The sequence below is a fragment of the Salmo salar genome, chromosome 05, assembly GCF_965601325.2.
Source record: "Salmo salar chromosome 05, fSalSal1, whole genome shotgun sequence".
NCBI lineage: Eukaryota > Metazoa > Chordata > Actinopteri > Salmoniformes > Salmonidae > Salmo > Salmo salar.
In genome coordinates this window covers 65,962,425-65,989,336 of record NC_138295.1, presented here as the reverse complement: position 1 = coordinate 65,989,336, position 26,912 = coordinate 65,962,425, and the positions used below count along the sequence as shown (strand labels likewise).

At 44.0% G+C, this 26,912-nt stretch overlaps 2 protein-coding genes across 2 annotated transcripts; one reads left to right on the top strand and one right to left on the bottom strand.

The window, feature by feature from the left end:
* Nucleotides 1-2,147: 2,147 nt before the first annotated feature.
* On the bottom strand, nucleotides 2,148-8,287 carry LOC106605541 (actin-binding Rho-activating protein-like). The gene is made up of 2 exons (XM_014201314.3): nucleotides 8,082-8,287; nucleotides 2,148-4,313 (listed from the first exon to the last, which is right to left on the bottom strand). Exon 2 carries the CDS (start codon nucleotides 4,247-4,249, stop codon nucleotides 3,752-3,754), a length of 498 nt encoding a protein of 165 aa, XP_014056789.2. The 5' UTR covers nucleotides 4,250-4,313; nucleotides 8,082-8,287; the 3' UTR covers nucleotides 2,148-3,751.
* A 396-nt stretch (nucleotides 8,288-8,683) lies between these two features.
* On the top strand, nucleotides 8,684-25,824 carry LOC106605537 (tRNA (guanine(10)-N(2))-methyltransferase TRMT11). The gene is made up of 13 exons (XM_014201309.3): nucleotides 8,684-8,807; nucleotides 9,012-9,077; nucleotides 9,209-9,282; nucleotides 9,437-9,518; nucleotides 9,606-9,698; nucleotides 9,868-10,002; nucleotides 10,297-10,453; nucleotides 10,563-10,643; nucleotides 11,177-11,341; nucleotides 11,529-11,610; nucleotides 11,812-11,946; nucleotides 18,942-19,062; nucleotides 25,295-25,824. The coding sequence occupies exons 1-13, from the start codon at nucleotides 8,730-8,732 to the stop codon at nucleotides 25,445-25,447; spliced, it is 1,422 nt and encodes a 473-aa protein (XP_014056784.2). The 5' UTR covers nucleotides 8,684-8,729; the 3' UTR covers nucleotides 25,448-25,824.
* The last annotated feature ends 1,088 nt before the right edge of the window (nucleotides 25,825-26,912 follow it).

The window sequence follows — 26,912 nt, the reverse complement described above, 5'->3', positions numbered from 1 at the left end:
TTCCACATTTTATTTACTCTGTGAAACTATGCAATACATAAATAAACTGAATAAACAAAACAACAAACCGTGACGCAGCGGTGAAACATACACAACTCAAAATGAATCTCCCACAAACCCAGGTGGGACAAACACCAACTTAAATATGACCTCCAATTAGAGACGATGACCAGCTGCCTCTAATTGGAGATCATCTCAAACAAAGCCCAACATAGAAATACAAAAACTGAAACAACCCAACATAGAAATACAAAACTAGAACATAACAACGTAGAAAAACTAAACTACAAAACCCCCCTGTCACGCCCTGACCTACTCTACCATAGAAAATAACAGCTTACCATGGTCAGGACGTGACAGTATGTAAATGGTTGTTCATGGTTAGGTTAAATAAATGATGCATTGCTGCCTCCACTAGGGTATTAGATTTCCTTTTTGGTCTCTCATTAATGGGAAACATCATTCAGTAACACTTAATGTAAAGTATGCAGTTAAGGCTTATTGACTTGATATAAACGTTTATGACCCTTTTCTAATTGCCTTATAAAAAGTATATGTTATGCAGGCTTTAAATTAAATGTTACCCATCATTCTAATGCAATTTATCATGAATTAACAGTCATTTTTGGTGATCTGTTGGAAGACTTTATAGAAAAACACCAGTGCTTTCCTTTGTAAACATGAACATGTGTGTGGAATACAGTATATTAGTTGGTGACAAAGTAATTATTTTTCAAATGAGTAAAGTGTTACAGTATATTTCATCATATTGTGTTATGAGTGCAAGTAGCTGCAAAAGCATTCCTCAAACAACCCTTGTTAAATTGAGCAATGTGAATTTAGTACAGTGTGAATTCCACAAATTCCAGTGGACCAAAAAGTGATGTGCTATTTCTACTGAATGTAAATAAAATGGTGGTACATTTTGCTACATTGCCAACCATGTATGCAGTTTCATAGCCTCCTTCCAGCATTTCTAACACAAGCCTACAGTGTCAGTGTGTTGTATTTGTGCCCTAAAAAGTACACCTTTCCTCTGTGTCTAATTACAAAGGTTGCTAAGGAACATTGTAAACGCTATGTAGATTACAGTGTAGCGGTGTGGTGTAACTGGGAATGCAACGCAAAGTCCATTCAGGCCAATAGGCTCAGGTTCATCCTACAGCACCATATTGCATGTCACTGCTGCCACAGGTTGGTTCTCTTGGGCCCTGTCCAGAAACAACTATCCCTACTAGGTGCAGGTGTAAATCTGAAAGAATTGGATAGGTGTTGTAGCTGCACCTTGCTACCTAATTGTCACAAGTATCTTCGTCTTCTGACGATAATGCGAAATCGTCATCGGAAAAGGTAGACCAATACGCAGCAGGTGTGCAGTTGTTCATTTTGAACATTTAATGAAATCAACACGAATACAAAAACAACAAACAAGAAAACGAACGATAAACTGACAGTCTGCAAAGCATAGGCTCAACACAGAACAATCACCCACCAATCACACACACAAACACACCCTAATATATGGGACTCTCAATCAAAGGCAGATAGACAACACCTGCCTTCAACTGAGAGTCCCAACCCCAATTAACCAAACATAGAAACACACACACTAGACTAACCATTGAATACAAACACAGACCATCAACCAAAAACCCGGAAATACTAAATCAAACACCCTTTACACAAACACACCACCCCGAACCACATAAAACAAATACCCTCTGCCACGTCCTGACCAAACTACAATAACAATTAACCTTATACTGGCCAGGACGTGACAGTACCCCCCCCTTAAAGGTGCTACCCCAGAAGCACCTTAACAAAAAATAATCCCAAGCAACACCAAAACAAAATTCCCCTTTTCTAAAGGGAGGGAAGGGAGGGTGGCTGCCGTCAACGACGGCACTGTGCTACACCCCCCCTCCCCAACCCACCTATATCTGGAGGTGGCTCTGGTTCCGGCCGTTCCAGGCTGTCGGGCCACTCTGGCATCGCCGGGGGGCAGTCGGGGCAGTCTGGCAACTCGGGACAGTCTGGGCAGTCTGGCAGCTCGGGACAGTCTGGGCAGTCTGGCAGCTCGGGACAGTCTGGGCAGTCTGGCAGCTCGGGACAGTCTGGGCAGTCTGGCAGCTCGGGACAGTCTGGGCAGTCTGGCAGCTCGGGACAGTCTGGGCAGTCTGGCAGCTCGGGACAGTCTGGGCAGTCTGGCAGCTCGGGACAGTCTGGGCAGTCTGGCAGCTCGGGACAGTCTGGGCAGTCTGGCAGCTCGGGACAGTCTGGCAACTGTTGACTGGCGTGGCTGGGTTGACGCACTTGTAGCCTGGTGCGTGGTGCTGGTACTGGGCTTACCAGATTATGTACACGCACCTCCAGGCTAGTGCGGGGAGCGGGAACAGGACGAGTCGGACTGGGTTGACGCACTTCCGGGTCCGCACGAGAGACAGGAGCTGGAAACCCAGGGCTATGGAGGCGCACAGCCGGTCTAGATCTTACCTCCTGCACAACCCGCCTTGGCTGGATGGAACTAGTAGCCCTGTACGAGCGGGGTGCTCGTACAGGGCAGACTGGGCTGTGCAGGGGCCTGATGGTAGCCGTGCGTAGAGCGGGAGTTGGGTAGCCTGGTCCTCGGAGGCGTACCGGCGACCAGATGCGCTGCGCAGGCATCCTCCTACCAGGCTGGATGCCCGCTCTAGCACGGCACCTGCGAGGGGCTGGAATAACGCGCACCGGACTGTGCGTGCGTATGGGTGAGATAGTGCGCTCCTCAGCGAAACATAGCGCTCTCCACCCCATACGCTCCTCCATATAACCACGGGTAGCTGGCTTCCGGCTCTTCTTACGCCTAGCCAAACTACCCGTGTGCCCCCCCAAAAAAATTTATTGGGGGTGCCTCTCGTGCTTCTCCCTCAGCGCGTACTTGGCCTCGTACCTCCGCCTCTCTGCCTTGGCTGCCTCAATTTCCCACTGCGGGCGGCGATAATCCTCAGCCTGGTGCCAAGGTCCGGCCCCGTCCAGAACTTCCTCCCAGGTCCACTTCTCCCGCCAGTCCAACTCGAATTCCCTCTGCTCCTTCTTCTGCTGCTTGGTCCTTGAGTGGTGGGTGATTCTGTCACAAGTATCTTCGTCTTCTGACGATAATGCGAAATCGTCATCAGAAAAGGTAGACCAATACGCAGCAGGTGTGCAGTTGTTCATTTTGAACATTTAATGAAATCAACACGAATACAAAAACAACAAACAAGAAAACGAACGATAAACTGACAGTCTGCAAAGCATAGGCTCAACACAGAACAATCACCCACCAATCACACACACAAACACACCCTAATATATGGGACTCTCAATCAAAGGCAGATAGACAACACCTGCCTTCAACTGAGAGTCCCAACCCCAATTAACCAAACATAGAAACACACACACTAGACTAACCATAGAATACAAACACAGACCATCAACCAAAAACCCGGAAATACTAAATCAAACACCCTTTACACAAACACACCACCCCGAACCACATAAAACAAATACCCTCTGCCACGTCCTGACCAAACTACCAAAACAATTAACCTTATACTGGCCAGGACGTGACACTAATGTAATTTTCATCATATTGCTTAGACCTATCCAATCCTTTCACAACTACTGTACGTGAGTGGCTAGGGGATGTTTCTGGACAGGGCCTCGGTTACCGTCTTGTCCGTCGGCTGCATCAACCTGGTCACTGAAGCAGCATAATGACGACCCTGTCATCTCATCCTGGTGACTGTAGCAGTGTGATGAGGACCCTGTCATCCTGCCCCTGCCACAGCATCTCCCCTTCAAAGCTGACCAGGCCTTGTTTTCTGGCCCTCAGCAGGATCCCCACCACCTTGTTGGAGATGTTCACATAGTGCTCAAACAGCTTCCCAAACTCCACCGTCACCACAGGTCTCTTCTCGCCGCCTCCGTCCCCACAGCTTTCCCCGATGTCCCTGATCACCTGGCAGAGCTCCTCCACCTCCCGGCTGATGTGGACATGGGCGTCCTGGCCCCTCTGCTCTGTCAAGGAGCCCTCCAGGGGCCTCCCATAGCCATCCTGGTCCCGCTGGAGCCTCACCATAGCCCCCCGGTCGTTACTGAAGGGGTTGTGTTTCTGGTACTCCTGGTGCTCGTTGGACCATCTCTGCCAGTTCTCCTTTAACCCTTTCACTGACGTCACACACACTGTCCTGTCATCGTTAAACTCGACAGGTGCATCGTTGTTCTCCATGGTGGTGTCTCAGATGTCTTGTACATATTAAGTGATCCGTCCACTTTTAGGCATAGTTCATTTTCTGTGGGTTTAATAACATTTTCAATGAACAGCTGTTGAGAGCACAATTACATGTCTGTGTATGGTAGCCTAGGCCTATTTCTAATTTACGAAGACAAATGAATCATCAGAAATAGCCTATTTAAACACTTAATTACACTGCATAAAGTTATGATAAACTATATTAGTTATAATGAAGTTATAATAACAGGTCATCATCCTACTAATGCTCTGATGAAGGTGAGAGTTCTTCCAGATCAGAGGTATCATACCCATAGGAGGCACAGGGGCACATGCCCCCTCAGATTTGTCCTGTAAAAAAAATATAAAGATATATATATATATATATATATACACACACAGTACCAGTCAAAAGTTTGGACACACCTACTCATTTCATGGGTTTTCCTTACTTTAAAATGTTCTACATTGTAGAATAACAGTGAAGACATCAAAGCTATTAAATAACACACATGGAATGTAGTGACAAAAAAAGTGTTAAACAAATCAAAAGATATGTTATATTTGAGATTCTTCAAAGTAGCCACCCTTTGCCTTGATGACAGCTTTGCACACACACTTCTCTCAACCAGCTTCATGAGGTAGTCATCTGGAATGCATTTCAATTAACAGGTGTGCCTTGTTAAAAGTTCATTTGTGGAATATCTTTCCTTCTTAATGTGTTTGAGCCAAACAGTTGTGTTGTGACAAGGTAGGGGTGGTATACAGAAGATAGCCCTATTTGGTAAAAGACCAAGTCCATATTATGGCAAGAACAGCTCAAATAAGCAAAGAGAAACAACAGTCCATCATTACTTTAAGAAATGAAGGTCAGTCAATCAGGAAAATTTCAAGAACTTTGAAAGATTCTTCAAGTGCAGTCGTAAAAACCATCAAAAGCTATAATGAAACTGGCTCTCATGAGGACCGCCACAGGAAAGGAAGACCCAGAGTTAACTCTGCTGCAGAGGATAAGTTCATTAGAGTTACCAGCCTCAAAAATTACAGCCCAAATAAATGCTTCACAGAGTTCAAGTAACAGACACATCTCAACATCAACTGTTCAGAGGAGACTGTGTGAATCAGGCATTCATGGTCGAATTGCTGCAACAAAAAAAAAACACTACTAAAGGATACCAAGAAGAAGAAGAGACTTGCTTGGGCCAAGAAACACGAGCAATGGACATTAGACTGGTGGAAATCTGTCCTTTGGTCTGATGAGTCCAAATTAGAGATTTTTGCTTCCAACCTCTGTGTCTTTGTGAGATGCAGAGTGTAGTTCCCACTGTGAAGCATGGAGGAGATGTTGTGGGGGTGCTTTGCCGGTGACACTGTCAGTGATTTATTTAGAATTCAAGTCACACTTAACCAGCCAGCGATACACCATTCCATCAGGTTTGCACTTAGTGGGACTGTCATTTGTTTTTCAACAGGACAATGACCCAACATACACTCTAGCCTGTGTAAGGGCTATTTGACCAAGAAGCAGAGTGATGGAGTGCTGCATCAGATGACCTGGCCTACAATCACCCAACCTCAACCCAATTGAGATGGTTTGGGATGAGTTGGACAGCAGAGTGAAAGAAAAGCAGCCAACAAGTGCTCAACATATGTGGGAACTCCTTCAAGACTGTTGGAAAAGCATTCCAGGTGAAGTTTGTTGAGAGAATGCCAAGTGTGTGCAAAGCTGTCATCAAGGCAAAGGGTGGCTACTTTGAAGAAACTCAAATATAAAATATATTTTGATTTGTTTAACACTTTTTTGGTTACTACATGATTCCATATGTGTTATTTCATAGTTGTGATGTGTTCACTATTATTCTACAATGTAGAAAATAGTTTGAAAAAATTGAAAAACCCTTTGAGTAGGTGTGTCCAAACTTTTGCCTGGTACTGTACCTCCGTGTGGCATATCAAGAAGCTGATTAAACAGCATGATCATTACACAGGGGCACCTTGTGCTGAGGACAATAAAAGGCCACTCTAAAATAGGCAGTTCTGTCACAGAACAGAATGCCACAGATGTGTCAAGTTTTGAGGGAGCATGCAATTGGCATGCTGACTGCAGGAATGTCCACCAGAGCTGTTGCCCGGATAATTGAATGTTCCTTTCTCTACCATAAGCCGCCTCCGACATTGTTTTAAAGAATTTGGCAGTACGTCCAACCGGCCTCACAACCGCAGACCACGTGTAACCATGCAAGCCAAGGACCTGCACATCCGACTTCTTCACCTGCAGGATCGTCTGAGACCAGCCACCCAAACAGCTGATGAAACTATGGGTTTGCACAACTGAAGAATTTCTGCACAAACTGTCAGAAACCGTCTCAGGGAAGCTCATCTGGGTTCTCGTCATCCTCACCAGGGTCTTGACTTGACTGCAGTTCTGCGTCGTAACCGACTTCAGTGGGCAAATGCTCACCTTCGATGGCCACTGGCACGCTGGAGAAGTGTGCTCTTCACGGATGAATCCCGGTTTCAACTGTACCGTTCAGATGGCAGACAGCGTGTATGGCGTTGTGTGGGCGAGCAGGTTGCTGATGTCAACATTTTGAACAGAGTGCCTCATGGTGGCGGTGGGGTTATGGTATGGGCAGGCATAAGCTATGGACAACAAACACAATTGCATTTTATCGGTGGCAATTTGAATGCACAGAGATACCGTGACGAGATCCTGAGGCCCATTGTGCCATTCATCCACCGCCATCACCTCATGTTTCAGCATGATAATGCACGGCCCTATGATGCAAGGATCTGTACACAATTTCTGGAAGCTGAAAATGTCCCAGTTCTTCCATGGCCTGCATACTCACCAGACATATCACCCACTGAGCATGTTTGGGATGCTCCTGATTGATGTGTACGACAGCGTGTTCTAGTTCCCGCTAATATCCAGCAACTTCGCACAGCCATTGAAGGGGAGTGGGACAACATTCCACAGGCCACAATCTGCCTGATCAACTCTATGCGAAGGAGATGTGTTGCGCTGCATGAGGCAAATGGTGGTCACATCAGATACTGACTGGTTTTCTGATCCACGCCCCTACGTTTATTTTTAAGGTATCTGTGACTAGTAACTCAGTAAAATCTTTGTAATGGTTGCATGTTGCATTTATATTTTTGTTGAGTGTATATATATATATTATCAACTTTAAAATATATATATATTTTGTTGTTTCTCTGTACTAGCCACCTAACAATTTTATGAAGTTGGGTTTAGCTAGTCCAGATTGGGAACCTATCACCCAACCTCAAGTTATGAGTAGCTAGCTTGTCTATCTATCTTAGCTGGCATGCCTGCTGGCAAAGTTGGTAATCTTTTGAAAAGCTAGCAATTACTAAATGTACTGAATAAGACTCACATTCCTTTGAATCTTTTACCTAGATTTTAGTAGAGCTGCAGAGATATATATTTAGTTTCTTTAAAAAAAAGCACCAGTCAGGAGGATACAGAGAGCTCAGGGGTATGCTTAGATATGCAGTAAAATAAACATATATTTTTTTTTACATAGAATTAAGCATAATGATTATGGCTCTAGATTGCAGGAAAAAGCTGCTTCCGGTGCTTGAAAAATGCAAAATTCGCCAACTTCTGGAATGGGACCTTACCCCCTGCCACCCTCACATACTTTGTGCCCCCTCAAATGTTTAGGGTACATGATACCCCTGTTCCAGATTGAGATATAAATTAAAAACAATTAATTCATCTCGCACAAATTAATTTCACATTACAAGAAATATAGGAATGCAAAGTGAGCACACATCTGTAAACTGAAAGTGACATACATACGGTAAGGTGACAAGTGTCACTGCTACAATGTCAAAATCGATGTACTGCTTATTCCGAGATTTTCTTATCTGTCCGTGTCGACCCGTTATGAATAGCTGACATTGGTCCTGAAATTTGATTTTAGGTACCTTACACTTCTTGTCACGAACACTGATATAGCCTGAGGATCATGTGTCTGTTAGCAACATTGTATCCATGCCATGGAACTTTACATTGGAACAGTGAAAAACACTGATGGGCATCCAAAGTAGCCAATGACAATGTGGTGATGATGCAAGTGGCTAAATGTTGATCCAATCGTTGAGGACGTGTCACGTGCCCTGTCAGTGAGCGATGTTACGAAGTAAAGCGGCTTACCCTTGATATGTTTAGTTGGTTGATCATTAGCTCCCTCTACAGTAAAATTATGCACCCTCATTTATGAAGCAGTTATGTAGCAGCTATACAGAATAATAAGCACACAATGATTTGGACGTTAATGAAAAAACTAAAACTAAAACATACACATTTTAATTTTTCTTTGCCAAAATACATGCATTTAATGCACAATCATTGCTGGTAAAGTGGTATTCATTTTGAAACAGACAGGAACCACTATTTGCGGGGACGCAGTTTTAAGCCGGATGTATTTTGCGTGGGAACTTGAACATGGCGATCCACTGTAGCAGAATATGCCTACAATATTTGATACATCTGGCCCACGACAATGTTGACTTCAGGCTACCGGTATGCATATAAATGTCGTACCTCTCTGTCAAACTGTAAATGTTGTGTTATTTCTCTCTATCTCTAAAGATGTTGGTGTCTCATTACGGAATTTCTCCCCGTACATTAGCTTGCTAAGCTAGTAACGTTACCATCTACAAGTTGTCATGTTTGAATTCTTCAGAAATGTTCTGATTTTATTTATTGTCCATCGTAACATTACAGGAGATTAGGTCGCTGCTGTCCCTCAGGGGCAAACCGTTTGATCCAGGTGAAAACTTTAAAGAAAAGGTAAAATACGTTAGTGTCTATATGTATTATTAGCCTAATAGTTATACCAATGAAGGGAGGAGTTGGCCATTATCAGGTGTCCATGCATAGGCTACTCAAATCCTAAAATCATCTGTCATGTTTCTCCCCAGTCTCCATTCTGGCGCCTGAATGGCTTGTCAGAGGAAGATGTCAACAGCATCATGGCCAGAACTGTTTGTGCAAAGTAAGTGAGACAGAACAACAATGGAGTTGCAATGAAAAGAGCTAGAGGGGTACTGCAGCATTGCTCATCAGCCCTTCTCTTCTGAGGTGATTCTCAACTTGAATGTCACAGTAAATTGTAATGTCCTTTTTATGGTTATTTGTTTATCACCTAGGTCTGCATTTGAGCTGTGGGGTCATGGCAGAACGCACAGTGAACTCAGGAACTCACTCTTGAAATATCCAACAGAAAACATGGTTTGTGAGAAATCACATTACATCTAAATAGAGGGCAAACCAATCATGTGGAGTATCTAATGTGTGTAACTTTACCGCTCCCAACAGTCACCCTTCCTACAGAAAGACTCAACATACAAAATCAACGTCTACACTTTCAACAAGACTCTAGAGTTCGAAGATAGAATTAAGAAGATAGATGTGAGTATGATACACTTGACTTGCTCCCAGTAATTTGTATTTAAGATTGAGCCCAAAAAAGTCAACTTACTCGATCTTTTTTGCTGCCCTATTGTGTTAAAGGCAGGCACTGATAAGCAGTATGCACCATGACACCTGGACAAGTTACCCTGTGGTCTTCCTCCCCAAGGCAATGGAATATCTCTCCTTCGAGGGAAGGGTCAATCTAAGGAACCCTAAACACATCTTCTGTCTGTTGGAGGACTATGGAACTGACCCTAACGACATCCCAGACGAGCCCCTCTACATCTACTTTGGGAGATGGGTGAGTCAGTGTGCTGTGTGCTCCTTCATTTCTGTGTCAATATACAAATGAGTAATTACTATAACTCATGAATGTTATTTACCACAGTGGTTGTTAACCTTCTTTGGTTGACAATCACATTTTGATCTGCCTGAATTATTCCCTCTTGTGAAACTTATCATGAGGCCTATGTCCTTTTGAGTCTTCCCAAGTCCCCTGTGTATAAGCCAGGTACCAGGTTGAGAAGCACTGTTTAATTTAATGATAAAGATAAGCCTATATTTGATCTTGTCTTATCAACTGTATGTTCCTTAGATTGCAGATGGCCAGCGTGAGTTGATTCGCTCTCACAGTGTGAAGAACAGGCACTTCATAGGTAACACCAGTATGGACGCTGGGTTGTCTTTTATCATGGCCAACCACGCCAGGGTCAAAGCTCACGACCTAGTCTACGACCCCTTCGTTGGGACTGGTAAGAGAAAAGTTACTTTTGGTCTTTGAACTGACACTTGCAGAAATACACTGCATCTTAGCTGAACCCAAGGCTAGTCTGTGCTTATTGTGTTTTCTCTCTCTCTCAGGTAGCCTCCTGGTTGCATGCTCTCATTTTGGTGCCTATGTCTGTGGAACAGATATTGATTACAACACCATCCATGGGATAGGTAATATCCTAGAAATGGCCTTGTTTACTTTTTCTTATTTTGGAACCCAGAGCTAAATATCTTGTGCTTTGGCAAGCGAGTTAATCCATTTATATGATGAACGTTATGTTGGTTATGCTCTTTCTATCATCTTTTAAAATAGTTATTTTTTTCTGTGCTCATTTTCACGCTCGAGTCCAATTGCATTGTCCTATAAGCCTAACACTTGATATGTGATATGATTACAACTAGGACCAGTATCTCAATATTTCTTTCCATGGCAAAAAATTAAGAAATAGATCAAACTCTACTGATCCTTTTACACCTGCTGTGTGTAAAATATTGTGTGCTCTAGCTTGGAAAATAAATAAATGTGAATCTTGATGACAACATAATGTCTTCAACATTCGAGCTGTTTTCCTAAAGAAGTTAAATCCGCTTAGTGTTTTGTTTCCTTGCCACAATACTAACGGTTATCGCGATACTGGTATCATCCCGGCCCTAATTACAACCAAGTGCATTTCTATATAATAGTATTTTGGTTTGTTTTTCAGGAAAAGCGAGTCGGAAGAACCAGAAGTGGAGGGGTCCAGATGAGAACATCAGAGCCAACCTGCGTCAGTACGGCTCAGAGAAGCTGTATGTGGACGTCCTTGTGTCTGACGCCTCCAAGCCTATCTGGAGGGACGGAGTGCTCTTTGATACCATCATCACTGACCGTACGTTCTTATCCTAGAGCTCTGTGTGTTCTCTGTAGGGTCCTCCATCCAGGAATGTCTCCTGTACAGTCATGCACGAGTAAAACGTCTTATTCTGTTGAAGTCCATATTCTTTGTGATTTGTTCAGATTTAAATCTTTTCAAATCTCTTATCTTTCATTTTTGTTTGTGTTTGTTTAATTCTCAGCCCCCTATGGGATTCGGGAGTCAACCAGGAGAACAGGCTCTCAGAAGGAATGTGTAAACAGTGTGAAGCCATCTGAAGACTAGTACGTCTTCATCTTCCTCTTGAATTTCAGTGTTGTTTATAGTGCTTTGTATATTTGCTCAGTTTTGAAAAAGACGGCCTGTAAAACTTGCAAGCAAGCCATAGATACGCTAGAGATATAAAGTTCTCTCAGATGATGTTAAATCAGTGTGTAAATGCATCTTCACTGCAGTAACAGACTCTTTGTTTATCTTTCATCCAGCGTTGGAGACAGCCATGTCCCCGTTTCCATGGCCTACCACCTGAGTGACATCTTCACTGACCTGTTAAACTTCTCAGCTCACCACCTGGTCATCGGGGGGCGGCTAGTCTACTGGCTACCAATCTACAGGCCAGAGTGAGTATGGCTGTGTTTGTTTATTTGTCAGGGACCATTCACAACAACACCAGTATTTCACCAGAGTTCTCTACATATACGTACATGGTTAATAACCGTCTGTCTGCCCTGGATACAGCACTTCCTGTTAAAGCTCTATAGTCTGAATTGGTCAAATATTCACATCGGGTGTTGTTGAATCTACTGTATCGTCATGGTGTTTAGATGGGTTTGAGCTCACAGATGTATTGTCTACACAGTCTCCCTCTTCTATGTGTAAACCAAATAGCACTGTCATCAACTGTTGTGATGTCGAATAGATACAAACAGCATTTGATAAGACCTTATTGCACACAGGGTCAACCTCACCAGTCAGCTGTTTTTCCTGCTGATACATGCTGTTATCTTTTCCCCTTTACCCTGGTAGACCACTAGAGGGCAACAGTCACACTGGTGATTTAGTCTACACCCTGATGAAGTGTTGCTACTGTACCAGATCTGCTTAACGAAGCATTCTAGTTTAGATACAGGCTTTTCTCTCTGCACCTCTTCCCCCCTCAGAAGCATCATATTCTCTGTCAGGACCAGGTGTTTATTCCCATCAGTACATCTCATTCTCTGTCCCATAAAGTCTTCAGGCCTGGGGTTAGTGGTGTTCTGGTCAGTGTGCAGGTGTCCTGAGGTATATTGGGTGTATTGTTCCATACAGCTGGTTTACTGTGTGGACCACAGACAGGATACAGGCCCCTGGGACTCCTGGCCACTGATTACAGGGCAGGGTCTGAGCATCAGGAAGATGAGACCAGACCACGCACCACAGCCCTGTGATGTTTCTATTACACCTCCCGCTCACCTCCAGCAGTTCCTCCTGACTGTCTGTGACACACACACTGGAGTTCCCCACACTGACTGGCTGAGACGGGGAAAGGAGAGAGAGGGCTATAGCCTTTAGCACTAGTGGTTGAGAGAGAGAGAGTCTGTGCCTCTGTCTGACTGACTGTGTGCCTGTGCTCTGCTCCTCACTCCGGGTGTGTAACTACCTAGCAGTTCCTGACCCTATCTCATTCAGGGCAGAGTGCCAAAATAAACCCATGAGGCCAGGCATGCTGATTGGCTGACACTGACCAAACACAGCCTGTCTCCAGGTCCTGATCTGTGGGCTCCACACTGGGGATTGGGAGGCTGTCTGGGGGTTATTGGGTTTCTGTCACCCTGCTACGGTGACGGGAAGGAAAGCCCGTGTGCACCCAGGCCGGGTTGGGCTGGAGGTCCTGACAGTATCAGTCAGGAGTCATGACCTCCAGAAAGTCAGGACTGGGTCAGAACAAAAATACCTCTGTGTTGGGCCTGAACTCTGACCCTTCCACTCATCTCCACATTTACTGAGCAAAGAAGAAGCGGGGTCTTAGAGAAAGAAAATATATGGAGAGAAAAGCGAAAGAATGCAGTCTGCCACTGTGTAACCAGAGAGGTTATGAACAAGAGAATTAGGGGATGCTAATAAGACAAGGCATGTGGGTTATTGGTAGAGTTGGGAATTTGTTTGAGAGAGAATGTTATTGCACAAAGTTGGTTAGTAACACTGTTGAAACATTAATAGATGTCTTAGCTGGTTAGATTTAGGTGGTCCTGAGAGAGCGAGATACACTACACCACTAGATGTCGCCATTCACCAATGACTGTTACTGCGGTGGACCTTTGAGATGGACCATTTAGTCACCCTGTTCTAAGGGGACAGGACTGTGTAGCAACATGCTTGTTTGTAAACACTGGAGTCACAAAGTGGGGTTGCAGTGCAGCTGCTGTAGGAAAAAACGATTTGCTGTGTTGTGTTACTGTTGTGTTGTTTTGGGCTGGGGTAGTACCAGACGCAGGCCAATTCGAGGTCCCCTAACACTGGTCACAGGCCTGGGCAATGAGGTCCCCCAAGCCGGCCAATTAAAACATTTCTGCCATCGTCATGATGAGCACCGCCTTGCCCTGTGCCTCAGCTGCCTTTCAGTGTTTCAATTCACTCTGTGGCTTCTCAAGCTCATTAGTCTTTTTCTTGCGCTCTCTCTCTCTCTCTCCCCCCCGTGATGCTGTGTTTAAGTTTGAACTAGTTCAAGACTTTTCCAGCCTCGGTGTGGTCTGTTGCCATTTCCTCTCTGCTGCAGCGCCTTGGCAGGAACCAGACCCATTATCTCTGAGGCTAAAGCATAGAGATAGATAGAGGACTCATCTTTATATCTGTGCTATTATAGTGTCTGTGACAGCATGGGCAGCACCACTGAGGCTACAACCCATAGGAATCCCCACCGAGTTGACTACTTTAAAATGGCTGAAGCATGGTTGAAGCCCTCAATGGCGCTGCCAATGCTAAGATGGCCTTTTGGTCACTAGAGGTTTCTATCATTCTCTATGGGTTAAAGTCATAAGTCAGACGGCGCTAATGAAGCAGAGTGCAAAGCTAACAGGAAGCTGATGGGGTTTGAACCCCCATGGTTGGTTTAAGGGGTTATCGACTTCCTTTTGTCTACAACACTCGTATTCATTCCTTTACACTTGTGTGTACAAGGTAGTTGTTGTGGAATTGGTAGATTACTTGTTAGATATTACTGCATGGTCGGAACTAGAAGCACAAGCATTTCGCTACACTTGCATTAACACCTGCTAACCATGTGTATGTGACAAATACATTTCATTTGATTCCTGCTGCTGCCTTACTGAGAGACAGATCCTTGTGCTTAATGCCGGTGTCTATCTGACCTACAGTATACCATTAGGGCTCTACAGTGCGACCATTTTACTTGCATATGCGCCTAAATATTTTGCTGTACGACCTGACATTTTTTTATTTGGAGCACCAAAAAATGTACAGATAATTATTGCAAGGATTACTTCACTGTGCGGCAGCCCCTGAATGGCATGGAGAATACACTGAGTGCAGATTCATGCCCGTCACCCTTGCACTATTGCTACAAAGAAAACGGCTTGTTACATCAAATATATTTCATTGTGCTCCTAAATTTCTTTGTGTGCTCCTACGTTTTTCAACTTAGGCGCACACATGCTCCTTAGAGCCCTGACCAGGAAATAAAGGCTATTGGGCTTCAATGGCCTCTAACTTGACCCCCAGTCTGCATATCACATGATGTTGGTGGCACCTTAATTGGGGAGGACAGGCTCATGGTAATGGCTGGAGCGGAATCATTTGAATCGTATCAAACACATGGTTTACATTGACTCTGTGCTGGTGTCCCCTGTGTATAGCCTCGCTATTGTTATTTTACCGCTGCTCTTTAATTATTTGCTACATTTATTTTTGGGAGGGTATTTTTTTTTTAACTGCATTGTTGGTTAAGGGTTTGTAAGTAAGCATTTCACTGTAAGGTCTATCTATACCTGTTGTATTCGGGACATGTGACAAATACACTTTGATTTGATGCCATTCCATTCGTTCCTGGCATTATTATGAGCCGTTCTCCCCTCAGCAGCCTCCTGTGCTGCTTATTTAGCATCTGCACAGAGGTTTCAAGTCTATATTTGTCTGAGGATGGAAAAGACTGTATTGAAAGTGAAGGCCCAGCCCCACCCATCTTTAAATGAAACGGCCAATGTGGAAGGTCCAGCTACCCAGTAATAAGAGGTGATTGGCAGGTAGAATTAACACCCGCTTTGGTTGCGGTGCTCACCGAAGCGCGCACACACACACACACACACACACCACATTAGAGGCCTGTATTCCACAGTGGCCATAGCAACCCAGGAGACAAACAGTAAGGTGAAAATCTGGCCCAGCGTCAGTGTGGTGCTGGTAGGAGAAAGTGCTACATATGCAAACAAACACTCTCTCGTAATCTACATGTACTCATAATAATGGCTACACTGCAGTCGTCCATTTAGTTAGTTGCTTACAGTTAGAATTACAGCTCCTGATCCTAATCTCTCCGAAGCAGCTCTTCTGTAAGCACTAGTGAGAATCTCACAACATTAGGAACCAGCCATGTCCTTGGTTCTCCCGTTTCATGTCAATTCTATTCATAATAATGTGATGAATAGATGTGCCTATAGAATACAGGCCTCTCGTGTGTGTGTGTGTGTGTGTGTGTGTGTGTGTGTGTGTGTGTGTGTGTGTGTGTGTGTGTGTGTGTGTGTGTGTGTGTGTGTGTGTGTGTGTGTGTGTGTGTGTGTGTGTGTGTGTGTGTGTGTGTCAGCACTGTGACCAAAGCGAGGCGTTGTGGACTTTTTAGAGATTCGTCACTCCACTCCGTCCTATAAATTGAACACGGTCATCATTATGATCAGATGGGTTTCACTTACGTCCTTCACCCTGTTAAGTGCATAGAAATAAACTAAACCAACTCTACCACCCATAAAGGGTTAACTAAGGTATTGTGTTGGTTATTAACCCTTTATGTGCGGTAGACCAACACAATACCTTAGTTAACCCTTTATGGGTGGTAGACTGACATTACACTATACCTTAGTTATTAACCCTTTATGTGCAGTAGACTAAGGTATAGTGTAATGTCAGTCCACCACCCATAAAGGGTTAGCGAAGGTATAGTGTAATGTCAGTCTACCACCCATAAAGGGTTAACTAAGGTATAGTGCATGGCCTTAGCACTTATTTATAAAATGATTAAAGTCCCCTTGATATGGAGTTTCCTCTGGTTTTCATAAACTTGTTTTTCATTCCCCGCACCACTCACACCCAGCAGCATCCACTCGTCACACACAAAATAAGAATTCACTTCAATAAAACATTGCTCTACTGATTAACATCAGTAAGCTGACCAGACTATCATATCATATGGAGCAGTATGTCCTTACTCTACTGAGGCTTTGCTTCCCGTTGCTTTCTCAGTTGCCCTGATATCCTGATGCCAAGGGCACATCTTATCTTTAACCAAACACCAGATGTGCTCTGGAAGGAGATGCTACAAGCAATTTAGGTCAGAGGCATTGGGCTGTGATGTGAGGTTTTTTATTTATTTTTAAACCTACTTTTTTGCTGCTTGCTTGAGTGATTTGAGATGTCAGGGAGTTCAGTGCTATCATGGCTACATTACTGTGTTGCCTTGAATTCCTTTTTGGCTTTAGGGACTATGAAGAGACCTTTTATTTGCATGCCTTGTGGAATATGAATGTCTGTCAGAGCTGTATAGTTAGCTGATTCAATAGACAGTTTGTCTGCGTCACTTTTAGTTTTTTTCCCCCCCAATCTCCCCAGCAAATAGGGGGTGTCCTACGGATCTCCAGGAGACATTGACACAACCTCCAGACCTTCCGGAATGTCCTAAGGACTGATTTTAGTTTGAGCCAGGAAAGGTCCACATGCGTTTTGTTGACGTTGGAACATTGCTGATCAGCTGTAGCTTTATTATGTCTTTCTTTTTAGCACGTGAACACATTACCAGGCAGTAGTCAAGGTAAAACTACATCCTGTAGGACTTGTTTGGTCAGTTGTGGTGTTAAGAATGCTGAGCTTCTCCTTATCAAAGACAGGCCTTTCACCATCTTGACAACAATTGAATTAATATGCCTTGACAATGTCTATCTGGCCCACAGTATACCATGCAATTAAAGGTAGGTGGGCTAGACTACTGCACCTCAGCCTATAGTGCTTAAATGGCCTCTAACCTGACCCCCAATCTGCCTGCCTATGGAACATCTGCACAGAGGTTTCAACTCTGTATTTGTCTGAGAAGATGGAAAAAGCTGTATTGATAGGCCCCACCCATCTTTAAATGAAACTGCCCATGTGGAAGGTCCAGCTGCCCAGTAATAAGATGTGATTGGCAGGTAGAATGAACGCCTCGCTTTGGTCACGGTGCTGACGAACACACACACTAGAGGCCTGTAATCTACAGGCACTTGCATTCAGTAGCATCTATTAATCGCATCATTATTATGAGTAGTATTGACGTCAAACGGGAGAACCAAGAACACGGGTGGTTCCTAATTTTGTGAGATGCTCGCTAGTGTTTACAGAACAACTGGTTCTGAGAGGTTAGGATGAGGAGCTGCAGTTGTAGCAGTAAGCAACTGTATCAAAATGGATGACTGTAGAGGAGCCATTTGAGTACATGTTGCATGGATTGCTAAGGCATAAGAATTTGAAAGTGTGTGTTCTTATTTTTAATTGATGTAGTTCTGTACCTGTCAATTTAATGTTACGTATTATGTAATTTTATGTAGTTCTGTCCTTCAGCTGCAATGGTCTATTAATGTCATGTTTCATGGACCCCAGGAAGAGTAGCTACAGCTTTCACCCTAGCTAATGGGGATCCTAATAAATACAGTACCATGCCCTGGACAGCTTTAGTTGTGGTGCTTGGCCGATATGCGCGTGAACACACACACACACACACACACACAGAGCGCTCCTGACAAGGCTACGTTTCCCCGATATCTTAAATCTAATCTAGTTCACCTTTTTCACCGTGGCTTTTGTCCACTTCAGTCAGATCATGACATGGTCAGTAAAGGCCTGGAGCTGGGAGAGAACTGGCCTCTGGAGCTGGGAGAGAACTGGCCTCTGGAGCTGGGAGAGAACTGGCGTCTGGAGCTGGGAGAGAACTGACCTCTGGAGCTGGGAGAGAACTGACCTCTGGAGCTGGGAGAGAACTGGCCTCTGGAGCTGGGAGAGAACTGGCCTCTGGAGCTGGGAGAGAACTGGCCTCTGGAGCTGGGAGAGAACTGGCCTCTGGAGCTGGGAGAGAACTGGCCTAGAGTTGGGAGCGGGAAAGAGGATAGAGGGAGTGAGGAGAGAGAGCTGATCTGGGTTGAGTTTAACAGAGAGAGAGCTGACCTGGCCTGGATGTAGTGTAATTTTGAGGGGATTACATGCAGGCTAAGGCTGGTCTACTCTGCAGGTGAGTGTATGGTGAGGTGCAGATATTGCAGTTTGGAGGATGATTTGGACCCATCAACCCTTTAGACATTGGTTCATGCTTTACAGTACAAGGCCAGCTGTTTGAGAATGTCCTCAACCATAATGATTCACCAGTTGTGTGTGTGTGTGTGTGTAGGTACTGTGAAGAGATGGTGCCCCTGAACGCCTGTCTCAGACTGGTCAGTAACTGTGAACAGACCCTTTCCAGCCACACCTCCAGACGTCTCATCACCATGGAGAAGATCAAGGAACCTGAGGTGGGTGTCTGTCTGTCTGTCTGTCTGTCCTGTCCTGTCTGTCTGTCCTGTCCTTTTGTGTCTGTCTGTCTGTCTGTCTGTCCTTCCTTCTGTATGTGTCTGTCTGTCTGTCTGTCCTTCCTTTTGTATGTGTCTGTCTGTCTGTCTGTCTGTCTGTCTGTCTGTCTGTCTGTCTGTCTGTCTGTCTGTCTGTCTGTCTGTCTGTCTGTCCTTCCTTTTGTATGTGTCTGTCTGTCTGTCTGTCTGTCCTTCCTTTTGTATGTGTCTGTCTGTCTGTCTGTTTGTATGTGTCTGTCTGTCTGTCCTGTCCTTTTGTATGTGTCTATGTGTCTGTCTGTCTGTCCTTCCTTTTGTATGTGTCTGTCTGTCTGTCCTTCCTTTTGTATGTGTCTGTCTGTCTGTCCTTCCTTTTGTATGTGTCTGTCTGTCTGTCCTTCCTTTTGTATGTGTCTGTCTGTCTGTCCTTCCTTTTGTATGTGTCTGTCTGTCTGTCCTTCCTTCTGTATGTGTCTGTCTGTCTGTCCTTCCTTCTGTATGTGTCTGTCTGTCTGTCCTTCCTTCTGTATGTGTCTGTCTGTCTGTCCTTCCTGTCTGTATGTGTCTGTCTGTCTGTCTGTGTCTGTCTGTCCTTCTGTCTGTCTGTGTGTGTGTATATATATATATATATATATATATATACACTGCTCAAAAAAATAAAGGGAACACTAAAATAACGCATCCTAGATCTGAATGAATGAAATAATCTTATTAACTACTTTTATCTTTACATAGTTGAATGTGCTGACAACAAAATCACGCAAAAATAATCAATGGAAATCCAATTTATCAACCCATGGAGGTCTGGATTTGGAGTCATACTCAAAATTAAAGTGGAAAACTACACTACAGGCTGATCCAACTTTGATGTAATGTCCTTAAAACAAGTCAAAATGAGGCTCAGTAGTGTGTGTGGCCTCCACGTGCCTGTATGACCTCCCTACAATGCCTGGGCATGCTCCTGATGAGGTGGCGGATGGTCTCCTGAGGGATCTCCTCCCAGACCTGGACTAAAGCATCCGCCAACTCCTGGACAGTCTGTGGTGCACCGTGGCGTTGGTGGATGGAGCGAGACATGATGTCCCAGATGTGCTCAATTGGATTCAGGTCTGGGGAACAGGCGGGCCAGTCCATAGCATCAATGCCTTCCTCTTGCAGGAACTGCTGACACACTCCAGCCACATGAGGTCTAGCATTGTCTTGCATTAGGAGGAACCCAGGGCCAACCGCACCAGCATATGGTCTCACAAGGGGTCTGAGGATCTCATCTCGGTACCTAATGGCAGTCAGGCTACCTCTGGCGAGCACATGGAGGGCTGTGCGGCCCCCCAAAGAAATGCCACCCCACACCATGACTGACCCACCGCCAAACCGGTCATGCTGGAGGATGTTGCAGGCAGCAGAACGTTCTCCACGGCGTCTCCAGACTCGTCACGTCTGTCACGTGTGCTCAGTGTGAACCTGCTTTCATCTGTGAAGAGCACAGGGCGCCAGTGGCGAATTTGCCAATCTTGGTGTTCTCTGGCAAATGCCAAACGTCCTGCACGGTGTTGGGCTGTAAGCACAACCCCCACCTGTGGACGTCGGGCCCTCATACCACCCTTATGGAGCCTGTTTCTGACCGTTTGAGCAGACACATGCACGTTTGTGGCCTGCTGGAGGTCATTTTGCAGGGCTCTGGCAGGCCCCCGCTCCTCCTTGCACAAAGGCGGAGGTAGCGGTCCTGCTGCTGGGTTGGTGCCCTCCTACGGCCTCCTCCACGTCTCCTGATGTACTGGCCTGTCTCCTGGTAGCGCCTCCATGCTCTAGACACTACGCTGACAGACAAAGCAAACCTTCTTGCCACAGCTTGCATTGATGTGCCATCCTGGATGAGCTGCACTACCTGAGCCACTTGTGTGGGTTGTAGACTCCGTCTCATGCTACCACTAGAGTGAAAGCACCGCCAGCATTCAAAAGTGACCAAAACATCAGCCAGGAAGCATAGGAACTGAGAAGTGGTCTGTGGTCCCCACCTGCAGAACCACTCCTTTATTGGGGGTGTCTTGCTAATTGCCTATAATTTCCACCTGTTGTCTATTCCATTTGCACAACAGCATGTGAAATTTTTTGTCAATTAGTGTTGCTTCCTAAGTGGACAGTTTGATTTCACAGAAGTGTGATTGACTTGGAGTTACATTGTGTTGTATAAGTGTTCCCTTTATTTTTTTGAGCTATATGTATGTATGTATGTATGTATGTATGTATGTATGTATGTATGTATGTATGTATGTATGTATGTATGTATGTATGTGTGTAATATATATATATATATATATATATGTATGTATGTATGTATGTATGTATGTATGTGTGTATATATGTATGTGTGTGTGTGTGTGTATATATGTATATATATATGTGTGTGTGTATGCTTTTCCTTTTGTACTTGTCTACCCTGTGTGACTGTGCTGTTACGAGCGTGTGTATGCGTTTGAGTAGAACGTCACCCATTTCGAAAAGGGAGATGGATCCCTTTGTGAATATGATTGCAACACCATATAATTGTAGGTTTTCATGTTGCTGTGATGTGCTTACTATGAATTACATACATGTATCCGTGCGTGCCACTGAATATGTTTGTGCCGTGTTTGTATGTACAAGCATGCACATGTGTACTATGAGTGTTGTCGGTGTGTGTTCTTTAAACATACACACGCACAATACAACACAGTTAAAGGGGATGTCGATGGTGCTTCCCTCAAGGTCTGCCATAAACCTCAGCATCTGGCTATGATTGGCTTTTTTATATACAGCACTTAAATGACTTAATCACACATTTTATGGAAAATAATCCATCTTTGGATTTGACAACCTCTTCACTTCAAAACACAATTGTTCCCATAAAGGCAAGCCCTGTGTGAATCACCGCATGCGCACACACACACACACACACACACACAGACACAGACACAGACACACACACACTGGCATCTGTCTCTGACTCCCAGAGCCCCAAACCTGGAACATATATCTCAAAGCATGCTACTATATATAGATAAATAGTTCATACCCCTTGACTTACTGCACATTTTGTTGTGTTACAGCCTGAATTCAAAATGTATTAAATCGAAGAAAAATAATCTCAATTGTCTACAGAAATATCTAATTTACATACAGTACCAGTCAAAGGTTTGGACACAGCTACTCATTCTAGGGGTTTTCTTTATTTTTACTATTTTCTACATTGTAGAATAATAGTGAAGACATCAACACTATGAAATAACACACATGGAATCATGTAACTGAAAGTGTTAAATAAATCAATGTATTTTATATTTGAGATTCCTCAAAGTAGCTACCTTTTGCCTTGATGACAGCTTTGCACACTCTTGGCATTCTCTCAACCAGCTTCATGAGGTAGTCACCTGGAATGCATTTCAATTAACAGGTGTGCCTTGTTAATTTGTGGAATTTCTTTCCTTCTTAATGCGTTTGAGCAAATCAATTGGGTTGTGACAAGGTAGGGGTGGTATACAGAAGATAGTGCTATCTGGTAACATACCAAGTCCATATTATCGCAAGAACAGCTCAAATAAGCAAAGAGAAACGAGAGTCCATCATTACTTTAAGACATGAAGGTCAGTCAACCCGGAACATTTGAAGAACTTTGAAAGTTTCTTCAAATGCAGTCGCAAAAACCATCAAGCGCTATGATGAAACTGGTGAGGACCGCCACAGGAAAGGAAGACCCAGAGTTACCTCTGCTGCAGAGGATAAGTTCATTAGTTACCAGCCCAAATAAATGCTTCACAGGGTTCAAGTAACAGACACATCAACTATTCAGAGACTGCGTCAATCAGGCCTTCATGGTTGAATTGTTATGAAGAAACCACTACTAAAGTGCAATAACAAGAAGATACTTGCTTGGGCCAAGAAACATGAGCGATGGACATTAGACCGGTGGAAATCTGTCTTGGTCTGATGAGTCCAAATTAGACATTTTTGGTTCCAACCACTGCATCTTTGTGAGATGCTGAGTAGGTGAACGGATAATCTCCGCAAGTGTGGTTCCCACCGTGAAGCATGGAGGTGTGATGGTTTGCGTGTGCTTTGCTGGTGACACTGTCAGTGATTTATTTAGAATTCATGGCACACTTAACCAGCATGGCTACCACAGAATTCTGCAGCGATACACCATCCCATCTGTTTTGGGCTTAGTTCCACTATCATTTGTTTTTCAACAGGACAATGACCCAACACACCTCCAGGCTGTGTAAGGGCTATTTTACCAAGAAGCAGAGTGATGGAGTGCTGCATCAGATGACCTGGCCTCCACAATCACCCGACCTCAACCCGATGGTCAGAGTGACCATCGGGTTCTTGGTTACCTCCCTGACCAAGGCCCTTCTCACTCGATTGCTCAGTTTGGCCGGGCGGCCAGCTCTAGGAAGAGTCTTGGTGGTTCTAAACTTCCATTTAAGAATGATGGAGGCCACTGTGTTCTTTGGGGGCTTTCAATGCTGCAGAAATGTTTTGGTACCCTTCCCCAGATCTGTGCCTCGACACAATCCTGTTACGGACAATTCCTTCGACCTCAGGGCTTGGTTTTTGCTCTGACATGCACTATCAACTGTGGGACCTTATATAGATGTGTGTGCCTTTCCAAATCATGTCCAATCAATTGAATTTACCACAGGCGGACTCCAATCAAGTTGTAGAAACATCTCAAGGATGATCAATGGAAACCGGATGCACCTGAGCTTAATTTCGAGTCTCATAGCAAAGGGTCTGAACACGCGTGTATAAGGTATTTCTGTAAATTTGCAAACATTTTAAAAACCTGTTTTTGCTTTGCCATTACGGGGTATTGTGTGTAGATTGCTGAGGACATTTTAATTTTTTATATATATATTTTTTTAATAATCAATTTTAGAATAAAGCTGTAACGTAACAAAATGTGGAAAAAATCAAGGCGTCTGAATACTTTCCGAAGGCACTGTACGTATACACCGGAACAATTTACACAAGATGTGCTAAGAGTATGTACAGCAGTAAATATATTAGTGAGCTGTGAATAATCCAGTATTTAAATAAATATGTTGTGTGTATAAATAGAGTAACTAAATACAAAGTACAGTAGTAGAATTATTAGAATGAGCTATGATGGTAATAGAGTATTTAAATACTCGGTGTGAAATGGGAAGTGTCCAGTGGTTCAATGTCTCTATGACATGAGACAGCTCTGTGTGTGTGTGTGTGTGTGTGTGTGTGTGTGTGTGTGTGTGTGTGTGTGTGTGTGTGTGAGATAGAGTTTGCCGTGTCAGTTTGTGTGAATTGAACTGCTTCCATTCAGAAGTGATGGTTGTGTTTTTAACTCCTACCACGGAGCACTTTGAAGTTAGTTGCTGTGCTTTTCTATTCTGTGTTGAATGTTTTGGTGTATGGTCGTGTTGGAAAATTGTTCAGATTTGGGACAGGTGTTTGAACTCTAGGCCTATCAAGGACTACCGGGTAGAAAAGAACCTGGAAAACTTTGACCCTCTGGTTATTGAATAGCCCTGCTCTATGGCACCTAAGGAAGTGTTAGGAGCTTCATATCTGGGATTGCTCTTTAAGCTCTTGGATGTGGTGGCGACTGAGGGAAACCATCTCTAGGTCCAGGACAGGTTGCCTGGCAGTGGTAACCAGGGCCAACAGAGCGAGGTGGCGTTGATGAATGGCAGGCCAACTGTGGAGTCATCTCTTCTAGCACTCTGGATCCGACGGCACCTCGTTACTCCTCATCCCTCACGCTCCATCCAACTGTCCGTCCGCCCCGACACTTTCTTGCCTGCTGGCCTTCCAAACACTGCCTAACAACCTGGCTAAAGCGCCAACCAGGAAAATATGAGGAACATAACACTCTACTAACATTTATTATTGTTACACTGAGCTTGTGATGGCAAGGAGGAATTTTTATCCTGTGGTTGTTTGGTTAGTTTAATGGGATACCTGGCAGAGGTCTGATATCATCTGGTTTCTTTCTTCCTTCGCCTGTGTTCAAAGGCATTTTTATGACGCTAAATTTGTTTACTTAACCGATGTTGTAGGTGAATTGGTTCCACTTTGTGAAGGCAAACCCTCACACTTTTCTCGCAAATTTAAGAGGTATAATTGTACCAAGAACTTTCTGTCGTTGGTATATGGGGCTGAATTGTCTTTTCTCTCTCTATAGGAGACAGATGTGCTGGCCCACCTGTCAGACCCTCACTTTAGCCCGTACCAAGGCCACAACGCCTTCAGGGAAAAGTACTTCAGCGGCATCAGCAAGAGGACATTGACAGGAAAGGAGGAGACCAACAAGATGGCCGCCAACGGTGGGGAGTGATGTAAGGATCACAGGATGGCCCAATTCCAAATGGACCCCTAAGCCAGTATGCAATTGTGGAGAGAATTTGACCAGTGCAATCAATGTGGTAATAACTCCACCTTGCTGTTTGATAGGCTAGGTGGAAGTTTCACCATATTGCATATACAAATCGAATCCTCACAGATCTGCACAAGTGCATTAGGTGAAGGTTCTAGGGGTCCATTTAGGATTGAGCCGATACCTGCTTATGGTTTACAATGGACTCCATGGGGACATAGGGCTCCCTGTTTTAAATCAAATTTTTTATTCAAATATGTTTTTTATTGTTTGATGTTTATTGCCCTTTGTGTAATAATGAATGTGAATTGTGAATGAATAAACACCATTTTAAAATATTTATTTATTGGATGCAGGAGATTTTAGGGGCTCTCAATTTTCTACATCTTTCTGTGTTATGTTTTGTCTTATCCCAGCAAGCACATTATCAGATTTGATTCAAGAGGGCCCTAAGTGTCCAGAGAACTGTTTAAGGGCTTTACTTTCAGGCAGCTGTATCCATGTACCAGAGGGCATTTAGATAAGTTTGACAGTATCCCTGCAAGATTCTAGACGAGACAAGGGAGAAACTTGTTTCTCACCAGTCGTTTCTCAAGCTTAAAATATCCGGACATTATAAGAAACGAACGGTTCCTTATTGTAAAGACACTCAGAATAACAGTTTCTGAAGTCCCAGCCATGGTTCGTTTGTTGTTTTGCCATCATTGGCAGAATCTTGGACATGCTCAACTGTGTGTTGTTTATCTAACGTTGGCTCTGAGAAGTGATGCCATCATCTTGGACACCCTGCATGGTCCAAGCCTCGGGGGGGGGGGGAGTGATGTCTGTGTGACTGAAGGAAATACTTTTGTGGAGGGGGCCATATATATAGGAAATTGATGCCATTTGGGACGCAGATTGTATCATACCAGTCTACCTTTGACAATATGGCTAGAGTGAGAAGCAACCTAACGGTCTCTAGCTTCTGTCAGAAATGTAAACTTCATCACTGCTGAATCAGGGAGGAATAACTTTTTAGATTAGGTTAATTTTACCTAGCCGCAGCGATCAGGCTGGTTCCACCTGGCTTAATGTGTTACCTGCTTATTTGTCAAATCTGATTGACCTCTTTCAATGGGTTAAGCAACCATCATAACATAATACAAAGTTATTACAGGGTTTTTATGGTCATGAAAAGTCATGGAATTTCAACATGGTGTTTCCCAGGCCTGGAAAAGTCATGGAAATGTATTTAATAATTTGTTAATTTAATTTTAGGCACAGTTTTTACATATTTTATTAATCAAATAAAAAAAATCTGCATATCAGCCAGGATTGGAATGACACTTGAGCGCGTCTGTGTTTGTTCAATCGAACCGAATGGGAATCAAAGTAATAATTTGTGAATTGCGAACAGTAATTTTAGGAAAAAATATTAGATGTAGCT